Raw genomic sequence first — 11,331 nt, 5'->3', positions numbered from 1 at the left:
TAATATTAATCTAGGAGTGATCTCTGCTTTTGGTCTGCAAGGTCCCTTTTGTTTTTTGTCTCTTGAACCCTGAATTTTGTCTTCTCCCCCTTGTTCTTTGTGCTACTGTTTTCCTTGGTCTTGGTCCCATCTGTCTCCTTTTCATTATCCCTTTTCCTTTCATCCACAAAACCTTTGCTGTTCACTAGTGGTGTTTTACCTCTGCTAGCTACGACGTCCTTGTAGGAGGGAGTAGAGCTCCCTCCTCTACCGCCCTCCATTAGAAACGACCTCTGCAACTTTCTATAACCCTATCTGATCGCTCTTCGTTCCTTCCACCTGCAAATTATATCTCAAGACAACGTATTTAGTGGCACTCTTTCAATCTCCTTCACAGTTTATTTATATATATCCCTATTAAGTGAGGAAGATAAATCACATAGTCATTTCATAGTTTGAAATGATATTAGTGGCTAATATTACTTGGTTTCTTAATAATGCATTCATGGTTTTCTAATTACTAGATGAAAATCTTTACCAAAATCTTAATACCTAACAATAAATTAGTATCAAAGTTTTAGTTGAAGTAATTTAATTTTTTTCACATATTTAAAAAAAAAAATAGCTCATGGAGTGTAACTCAATTGACAATCACCTTGTTATGAAGTATTATGTAAAAGCATGAGATTCAAATTTCAAATTCCCACGAGTTAGGCCGACCAAAAAATAATAATTTTTATCTATCTATTTATTATATTTAGAATATGGTATGTATATTGTAATTGTTTTGAAATCAAATTATCTTTAATTTGTTACTTTTACGTAATTTTTAATGTAATTTTCAAATAAATATACATTAAATTAAATACTTAAAAATTAATAAAAATATTCTAACTTTTCCAAGTGCTATATTTTAATTTTATAATTAATTAAAGAAATAATATAATTAGCATAGTCTATTTTTTTCAAGGTGGTTCACCGAAACTGAGTGGCTGCTACATCCACGGGGAAATCCAGGTTGATCAACCCAAAGGGATCTACCGACCGGGAGAGAAATACCATACCACGTGGGTTCATATTGGGGGATATATATTGAGGAGAAAATGACAATATTTTGAGTATATATAAGGAGGTAAAGAGTTTTTATATTGGCATGTATAAAAAAAGGAGCTCAAAGTTAATGAAAAAATATAAATGGGTATAAAAATGTTAATGGAAAAATAGATACCTACAATATTTAGTGAAAGCAGGGGTTTTATAAATTGGAAAGGTGTATTGGGTTATATTGTCAGGGGAACAAATAATGTGATTTTTATAGGTATTTTCCAATATGTAGTGAAATTAGTGGTATTGTTTAGTACACTATGAATACACTTGATATGACAGAGGTTCATTGAGTTAAGGGGAATAAATAATGTGATTTTTATAAGTATTTTCCAATATGAAGTCAAATTAGGGGTAATGTTTAGTATGCTATGAATACACTTGATATGACAGAGGTTCATTGAGTTAAGCCCCCGTGGATCTATGCGCTGGCCAAACTGGCAAGGCCTAACCCGAAGGGCGTCGAGGAGATTTGACTCCATAACCTCCCGATAGGCGAGACACTTAGGAACAAGAACTCAACCAACTGAGCTATCCCTTGGGGCTAACATAGTCTAATTTTATATTTAATTAAAAATAATGAATGAAAAAAGAAAAACATAATACAAAAGAAAGAAATTGTTATAATTAAGTTTCATGGGGTTTGAAAAACTATTCAAAAAAAAATAAAAAAAAATTATCTCCTATTTCATGTGGTTTGAACAACTATTCAAAAATAAAAAATATAATTATCCCCTATCCATTTATGGAATCTCTCTGTAAACTTCCCGAATTCAACGATATACAAGTTGTCTTTAATCGTATTCACATAAGCACAGATAGAAGGGACCAGAGAGAGGAATTGATATCGAGAAATCTTGCCAGGATAAGTTTTCTCTTTCTTCAGAGTTGGTTACCCCCACAAAATGAACAACCAAACAAATCATTGTCTTTATATAAGATATCGTGAATGATAAGTGAAATAACAACGTAGTATAGGCGCAAGAAATAAGGCAAACACTTGACCAAACACAAATAAAAACTTTGATAATATAATAGCTAAAGTCAACCTCCCTTACATACTAGGAACTACAGACAAGATCTCCCGCATCCTGAAAAATAATGGAATTCTAACCACTTTCAAACTCTTAAACACTAGTCATAACTTCCTTAATCCAGTCAAAGACAAAATTGATCCAAAATGCTATAAAGGGGTCTACTTAATTCCCTGCTCCTGCGGCAAACCCTATGTAGGTGAGACGGGGAGATCCTTTAACAAAAGAATCCAGGAACACTCAGCTGACATTAAACACAATCGATCCAAATCCTCAGCTCTAGCTGAGCATTCTAATAAAACTAAGCACCAAATCTGTATTGAAGATACCCGTATCCTAGCCAAAAGTGATCACTACTTCATAAGGAAATTCATGGAAGCCATAGAAATTAGCAGACACCCTAGTAACCTCAATAGAGATGACGGATGGACTATAAGCGAAAACTGGATTCCTATCCTATCATCTAAATCTACACCTAACTATAATCCTCCAATTAACGTAGAACATACATAAAAGATCTAATCAATTATAATTAAATAATACACTACCTTAATAAAATAAAATTTAACAAAAATCACAAGAAATAAACATCAATTGATATCTTAACTATAAAAACTCCACAACCTAGGAAAATAGGCAATAAACCCTAACAAATAATCATGACACATAATTAAAAATGAATATGATTAAAATTAATACAAATTCAAAATAAAAACTATTACAATAAAACATAAATAACCCTAATAAAATAATGATAATTATTCATTAAAACAAAAATTAAAAATTGAAAATAAATAAATAATAAATAAATAGTAATAAATATAATTATAATAATTAAATAAAATCAATATAACAATTATAACAATTAAAATTAATAATTAATTAATTAAAAGAAATACAATGAAAATAATTAAAAAATTCAATATAATTATAACAATTAAAATCAATAATTAAGTAAAACTAATATAACAATTATAAAAATTAAAATTAATAACCATTAAAATTAATAATTAATTAATTAATTAAAATAAATACAATGAAAATAATTAAAAATAAATAAGTAATTAAAATTAATTAAAATAAAGATAATTAAAATAATAACAATTAAAACTAATAGGACAATTATAACAATTAAAGTTAATAATTAATTAATTAAAATAAATACAATTAAAATAATTAAAAACAAATAAATAATTAAAATTAAAAAATAAAATTCCCGGATGCGGGTGCCACGTCGGGAGATCATGGTACGCCACATGGTGTACATGGGCAAGCCTAAGGTCAAGTCTCTCCTTAATTACTCCACGTCGCCCTGGCCAGCGAGCGTGAGAGCTAAAGGAAGACGGGACGACCATTTATGGTCTGAGAGGAACCATAATCGCAGAGGCAGGCGGGAGTTATGGGGCACCAGCTCCAAGGTGAACCACCGATGCATAAAATTGCAGAAGATGGAGAATGTCGGGCAGTTCGATCTTCGGAGATGGAGGTGTGGGTTTCAAGGCTCAGAGAGGATTCTAGGAGCCACCTGCGAATTCTCTGGTGCAGTGGAAGTGTTGGTAAGTGGGCAGTTATGACGCTAAGGCAAAGGCCTTTCAGTCGACGCGGCACAGGAAGAAGAGATGCCTCGCGTCCCCCTGTCAATCGGGCTTCAAGTTGCTGCCGATGCCTTTGTCACAGGGTGGAGGAAGCCAACCCCATCCAAGCTCAGCAATTTATGGAAGCCAAGCCACAGAACCCAGAAGCTGCTCCACTTCCGGCGTTCGGCTCAGCGATTTTCTCTATCAACAATCTGCAAGGTAATTCGAGCATCCAGGCTCATGTTTCAGTCTTATTTGTGGAAGAGGCGAAAGAAATCGAGGGGGAACAATCCCAGGCTCCAATTCAACCAATGGATACTCCCCATGCCCCAATTCAGCCTGCAGAGAGTTCCAAAGCAGCTGAGGACAAAGCTGGGGCACCATCTGAGCCTGAAGCTGCTCTGCCAGCCTCCCAACCAGCAACAGCAAAGGGCAAAGCTAAATACGACTGGGGACCCCCACCAGAAGGAGAATACTGGATCTATCCAGAAGACTCGGAGGAGGACTCTGATGCCTAGTCACGCGCTCAACACAATTCCAGCTCTCTGTATGCACTCAGGTTTTTTTGTCTACTGTTTAATTCGCCACCAATACTTAAGATATAGAGTTAATCGTTTTGCTTGGTCAGATAATTTTGACGTTCAAAGTAATTCCGAACCCCTGCGTGGGTCTCTGATGGTTTCTATTCAAGGTTCTTTTCCGCCCCTGCGTGGGTTTGGAAGTTTCTTTCATGCCCCTGCGTGGGTCTCTGATGGTTTTTATTCAAGTTTCTAGTCTTCACAGCCCCTCTGCTCTGGCAAGGGCTCTCAGTTTGCACAGAATGCACATGAGATTGGTCTCTTTTTTGGCCCCTGCGTGGGCGCTTAAGCACTGGAAAAAGGCCCCTGCGAGGGCAATGGACTCAATGCAGCTCGATGAGCAAGAGCGCCAACCCAGGCCTCTCGCAATGTATAAACCTGAATGTAATCGTTCTCAGTTTTTACTGTAAATAATAGAAGTAGAATAGCCTTTAATGATAAAAAAAAAATAAAAATAAAAAAATAATTAAAAATATAATTAATATAACCCTAAAGAAATTAATATAACCATAAATGTAATAAAGATAATAATTAGATAAAAAAAAAAAAAAAATTGAATTCTAATTATCTGTCAGATAAGCATCTCATCTATATATATGTGAAGAAAAATTGAGAACAGTGTTTCAAATAATATTTCACATCCTAAAGATGAACCATCCTTGCTGGTTGGAAACGTCGATCGAAAAGAAACCTAATGCGATGTATCCCAAAGATAATATACACAAAGACAATAGTAGTTTACAAGGTCGCAGACTTAGGGTGCACTATTAAAGTCAATTTTGCAGATGTTAAATAATATTGTCTTAAATCGATATGGTTTTGTCTTAATTGTTCAGTGGCACTATCAGAATCAATTTTGCAGGTGTTAAATAATATTGTGTTAAATTGATATGGTTTTGTCTTAATTGTTAACTGTCTTAAACGAGTTTCGTCTTAAATATAAAATTGTCTTAAAATATTTTTCTATCAAATTGTTTTTCTTTAAATATAAAGTTTTGTGTTAAAATATTTTTGTTTCAAATTGTTTTTTAAAAATACCTTTTTTGTAGTAGTGTGTCATTAACATTAATTTTTTCAAATACTTTGGAATTAAATATTTTTGGTTTATTAAATTATGGTAGGAAAAATGGTTTTTCCACTGTATTTTTCAATCTAATTTTTTTAGAATCTGATAGAGATTCATTGAATTCACAAGTTTGGCAGATAATTTTTTCACAATAAAAATGCACTAGAAATTTTTGATGGTGCTTAATCTGTATATGCAGTCCAAAAAACCAGTTTAAGCAATACAAATCAAGATTTAGCCATAATTTACTTCACCAAATTCCAAGTAAAAATTTACTGAAAACGTAAAAAAAACACACGTAAAAACTATTAATTAATTAAACGTTGAAATGTTAATTTAATTTTTAATTAAAAATTAATGTATAAAATTGATGAGCGTTATTCAACTATTTGACTGAGGAACGGAGATATTCAGTTGCCATATTAATTCAGTTTTTGACTTAAAAATTAATGTATAAAATTGATGAGCTTTATTCAACCATTTGAGTTAGGTATGTAGATTTTCAGTGGCCACATCCGTGAATTTGCTAAGAACTTGAAAGTCCAAGTGCGTGGAGGAGAACAAGGACACTGTTAAACAAACTTCGTCCGGTTTCTCTCACCATGATGTCCACACTAACACTTTTCCAAGGATGATTTGTTTTCTTCTTTGAAGTTCAACGTCAAACCACCGGCGTGCCGTGTTGGCAGGGTTCTATTCAACTCACACCAGCCCTAGCAAACACATCCCCATTACAGTTTTTTTCCTGGTACCACCTTCACCTTTATTTCCCAGAGTCAATAAGGCCCTTTACTTTCTATGTGATTGCTCTACAGTTACCAGCCTACACGGCATCTTCTCATATTTGCCAGCCGACGACTTGAATCTTCTCATTTTTCTTCGGAGCATAATTTTGTTCAAGATTTTTAAGAGCAGTTTTGGAAACTATATCTTTCACTAAAAAAACTTGTGAAACTAAACCTCCCCACGTTAGACACATTCTTAAAACTCTCCACAACCTTATTATTAGTCTACCATTCCCGGATTACACGGCATCTCCTCATTTTTCCACACACGACCTTCTAGGAGAGATGCACTGTGGCTGTATTCTATATATAGCACGAAGAACTGAACGCATGCAGAACTCACAAGCTTCAAAGATATTCAAGTTGGTCAAGGAGAAATCATGGATAAAGTTGTTACCATGTTGTTATGGTTTGTATTTGTATCGAAAACCGCAACAGCAGCTGTTAGTTACTCAAGGAAAGAACACTTGTATCTCTATGGCAATATGGGTGGGTTAACCTCTCTTCACCGAGATGATTCTCATAATTTTGTTATGAATGGGCGCAATACGCTGGAGGAAGCTCACCAATCTGCGTCATCCATGGAGGAGCGTGATAAAAGAGACCTAGAGGCTCTTTTGTCATTCAGACAGGCCATTACATCAGACCCATTTGGATCGCTGTCCAACTGGACGGTTGATAACTCGGAGAACGTGTGTCTGTGGAATGGAATTTGGTGCAGAAGACGCACTAAAAGAATTGTTGCCATAATGCTGTCCGGGTTACGATTAAAAGGTACGCTATCGCCATCTCTTGGCGATCTCTCCTTATTGCGCATTTTGGATCTTTCTGTTAATAGCTTGACAGGCAGAATTCCATCCCAGTTTGGGCATCTTAAAGCACTGAGAAAACTCGACCTCAGCACTAATAGTCTCTCAGCTTCTATTCCAAAAGAACTGTTTAATTGCACACGTCTTATATCGATCAGTCTTACAGAAAATGGTTTGACAGGGATCATACCAACAGAAATTGGTCATCTAGCAAAGCTGGAATATATAGACCTGTCCAGGAATCACCTGAATGGAAGTATTCCAACTTCATTGAGCAACTGCACGACTCTGCAAGAATTATCGATTGGAAGGAACATTCTCAGCGGTCCAATTCCTTCGATTCTGGGCTCAATTAGGAGTCTATCTCATCTTGGCTTTGAGTTCAACCCACTTGGTGGTCACATCCCTTCAACCCTAGGGAACTGTAGTGAACTATCGTACATCGATTTTTCTGGCAACAGCTTAAGTGGAAGAATTCCAGGTGAATTGGGATTGCTGCAAAAGTTGGAGTGGATGTTTCTGGACATCAACGAATTGGAGAATTCCATTCCTCCATCTCTCGGAAATTGCTCTTCTATTCAGCTTTTATCTTTGGGGAACAATAGGTTGTCAGGCGACATACCACCTCAATTGGGAAATTTAAGACAGCTTGTTACACTTTGGATTTATGCGGGTGAGATTTCTGGTTCCATCCCTCCAGAAATAGGAAACTGCAGCAACATTCAATGGTTGGATTTATCAAATAACACAATTCAGGGCTCCTTGCCCATGAGTATATTTCAGCTTTCTCTCTCTTTTTTATTTATGGGTTCAAATGAACTTACAGGGAGCATTCCTGAAGCAATTGGCAATTTAAGTCAATTGACCAACCTGCAGCTTGGTAAAAATAGGCTCACTGGCGATATCCCTGAAGCAATTTTCAGTTTAAATCAGTTGAGCAGCATAGATCTCGGTGAAAATAAGCTTACAGGTAACATCCCCAAAACCATTATAAGATTCAGCAAGGTTGAGGAGCTTTCCCTTAATAACAACGAGCTCACAGGTACAATTCCTCAAAGTATTAGCAGTTTGCTTTCACTTCGGATTATAGATTTATCAGAAAATAACCTGGAGGGAGTGATTCCTAAGGGTATTGGCAATTGCGTTGCTTTGCAGAGGTTGAAGGTATCTCAAAATGCACTTAGTGGAGATATTGACAAGATACAGTTTCCATCTTCTTTGTATATTTTTAGTGCTCGTTCTAATAATCTATCTGGTCTTCTATCAGCGTCTTTGGCAAGTTGTACCAAACTTCAATTGTTAGATTTAAGAGAGAATGAATTAACAGGAGAGCTACCAGAGTACATGGCATTTTTTCTTGAGAGTTCTCAGTATGAGCTACAATAGTCTGCATGGCAGCATCCTCAATGGATTACAAATCTTTCCAAGTTACAGGTTTTGGATTTATCTAACCATAGACTTAGTGGAAGGATACCACATAATCTTGAGAAACTAAAAGGTTTTAAAATCAATGCAATAGTCTGCATGGCAGCATCCTCAATGGATTACAAATCTTTCCAAGTTACAGGTTTTGCATTTATCTAACCATAGACTTAGTAGAAGGATACCACATAATCTTGAGAAACTAAAAGGTTTTAAAATCAATGCATCTTTGCAACTTAGTGTTGATACACTATATGAAGATCTCAAGATTGACATCAAAGGAAATGATTATACTTTAACATATGTGTTGTCAACAAATACAATACTTGATTTATCAAGTAATAATCTCATAGGGAAATACCAGTGAGTATGGGAAATTTAAGTAGATTGAGGTTGTTGAATTTATCTTGGAATGAATTGGAAGGGCACATACCTCTCTCTCTTAGTGAGGTATCTACTTTAGAACAACTAGACCTAGCCAAAAATCATTTGAGTGGACATATTCCTCAAGAGCTTTCTAAATTATTTGAGTTGACAGTATTAAATGTTTCATATAACAGTCTATGTGGAAAAATCCCAATAGGAACACAATTCACCACATTTGATGAAACTTCATTTGAGAAGAATAAGTGATTATGTGGGTATCCTTTGCCTACATGCAAGCAACCGAAAGTGAGAGCCACTAACAAGGAGAATCATGTTAAAATGAAATGGTTGAATAGTGTGAACAAGCATGTATCATTAATTGCACTGGGAATGGGATTGGGGATTGGAGTTGGAGTAGTGGTAACTATAATCATCCTATGGAAAAAAGCTAGGCATTGGATAATGCCTCTTACCAGAAGACCCTTTTATGGAGTGTATCGTTTTCCAACTTAGAAAATAAATGTACAAATATTAATCTTTCTATATATTATTCAAAATAATGGTGGTCCATAAAGATCTCCAAATTGTTAATTACTCAATGTTGTATAAAGTTTCCAAATTATGAGCTCTTATTACAATATAGCAAAATTATGATTTTATGGAGTGTATCGTTTTCCAACTTAGAAAATAAATGTACAAATATTAATCTTTCTATATATTATTCAAAATAATGGTGGTCCATAAAGATCTCCAAATTGTTAATTACTCAATGTTGTATAAAGTTTCCAAATTATGAGCTCTTATTACAATATAGCAAAATTATGATTTAAAGATGGTACGGTGCATTATTTTGTTTTTCATACATAATGTTGACTTAATACTAAATCATTAATATTATATTTGTTATTATAAATATATTTATTAACATTTATATTTTCAACATTAAAGTTCATTGGGTCTTGGATAGAGTGTCGGGTGCTCTATTAAGACACTCCTTGATGTGAAGTCATATTGGACATGATGAAGATGTAGTCCTCCCAAACATACAAAAAAAATTAAAGTTTTTTTTTGCAAAGTAAATATTTTCTACTCCTTCAAATTAGAGATGCATATACATGACTTCAAAAGTTTGTTCTAATCTACCACATAGAAATTCAATTGTTTCATTAATCCAACAGACAAAATTCTTATCAAAATCATGAAAACCGAAAATACCATGATTTTCCATTGGGCCTCTAAGGTGTTTTTTTTTAATCAAAAAAACTATAGAACTTAAACATAGAAATACAAAATAAACAATCTAGAATTAGAATGAACTAATACTTATCAACCAACCTTATTAGAAACGGTGGCTTCTACTAGAATGGGCTCCTTGTTGTTGCCCAGAGAGTAGTCATGATCAAGAAAGATGCCCAATTTCTTCTCTAAATGTTCAAGCCTTTGATCCATCAATATAATTTGCCTTTGCATTTCGTTTAGGGTCAAGAGAACTTCATTTGATTTCATTTATGTCAACTAAATCTCATGCAGGAAAAAAAATTTCAAATGTCAATAGATATCTACAATGTAGATGTATTGATTGTAAGAACCCCTACTATGCCATGCATCCAGAACCTATTTTGCCATCTTTATCAAAACCTTTATATTATTCAGAATATACTTTTCATCAACTTTAAGCAATTTCCTCTTGGACCTGTTTGGGGTGAACTCATAGTATCTAGATTCCAAGCTTTCAACCCACATTTATTCCTGGAAATAATATTTCTACTCCCGGTCAAATCCTTGCTCTTTAGTGAGGCATGTTATCTTACAAATAATAGAGTGGGTCAAGGGCATTTACGAATTGCCCTCACAAGCTACAATCAACTAATGATTGCTTCCCACGTAATGATTACTTCCCACGTAGGGAGATAGGTCTATATGGGGTTGGGTCTATGTGGACTAATGAGCCTTTGAGAGCTCAGCTAGCATAAAAATTCTAGCCACCACGAAAACCTAGCAAGCCCAAATTAGAGCAGCACGTTGATTGAACAAAGTAGAGATTTTTACCAAGCAAACTCATCCTAAACCTAGGAGAAAACTATGCTGATTTATTTTTAATTTTAAAATTAACTGTATTCCTTTATTTTTAATTTTAAAACTATTGCCATATTAGCATCGATTTATTAAAAAGTTTAATAATAACTAACAATATTAATTTCATATTATTAATATCTCTTTAAAAATAATTAAAATTTAAATATAATTAATAATTTTACACAATATAATTATTTTTATCCATATATATATATATAATTTTATTTGCGGAAACGCTATTTTTTTAATATTTCATTCCGCCATTATTGATTTAACTTGAATCGATAGCTACTATGTTAAAAATATATTTTTAATAGGTTTAAAGATAAAATTAAAATTATATTTTTTTATATATTTAACTATTAAATTCAAATTGTATCTGTTTTAATGTGTTTAAAATTAAATTCATATGTACAGAATAATCTAAGGGGTTTATGTCTTCTCTCCCTCGTAAGATCATTTAGCAAAAAGTTATTATGTCATTATGAGGAATGAGTATCTGTTTTAATGTGTTTAAAATTAAATTCATATGTAC

At 33.9% G+C, this 11,331-nt stretch overlaps 1 protein-coding gene across 1 annotated transcript; it reads left to right on the top strand.

Annotated features, from left to right (window-relative positions):
- The first annotated feature begins 6,274 nt into the window (after positions 1 to 6,274).
- Positions 6,275 to 8,318, top strand: LOC149194492 (uncharacterized). The gene is made up of 2 exons (XM_089407680.1): positions 6,275 to 6,897; positions 7,114 to 8,318. The coding sequence occupies exons 1-2, from the start codon at positions 6,504 to 6,506 to the stop codon at positions 8,316 to 8,318; spliced, it is 1,599 nt and encodes a 532-aa protein (XP_089263806.1). The 5' UTR covers positions 6,275 to 6,503.
- The last annotated feature ends 3,013 nt before the right edge of the window (positions 8,319 to 11,331 follow it).

This window comes from Pinus tabuliformis, chromosome 2_2 (genome assembly GCF_031772625.1).
Source record: "Pinus tabuliformis cultivar Carrire ecotype Pingquan chromosome 2_2, CPIR1, whole genome shotgun sequence".
Lineage (NCBI taxonomy): Eukaryota > Viridiplantae > Streptophyta > Pinopsida > Pinales > Pinaceae > Pinus > Pinus tabuliformis.
Note: the sequence above shows the minus strand (reverse complement) of the source record. Positions and strands in the feature narration are given on the sequence as shown.

Bases quoted from the DNA above. Each gene is read 5' to 3' on its own strand.
- LOC149194492 (XM_089407680.1), top strand. From the start codon at position 6,504: ATGGATAAAGTTGTTACCATGTTGTTATGGTTTGTATTTGTATCGAAA. The intron at 6,898-7,113 runs GTACGCTATCGC...ATGGTTTGACAG, and splicing joins GTCCGGGTTACGATTAAAAG to GGATCATACCAACAGAAATT.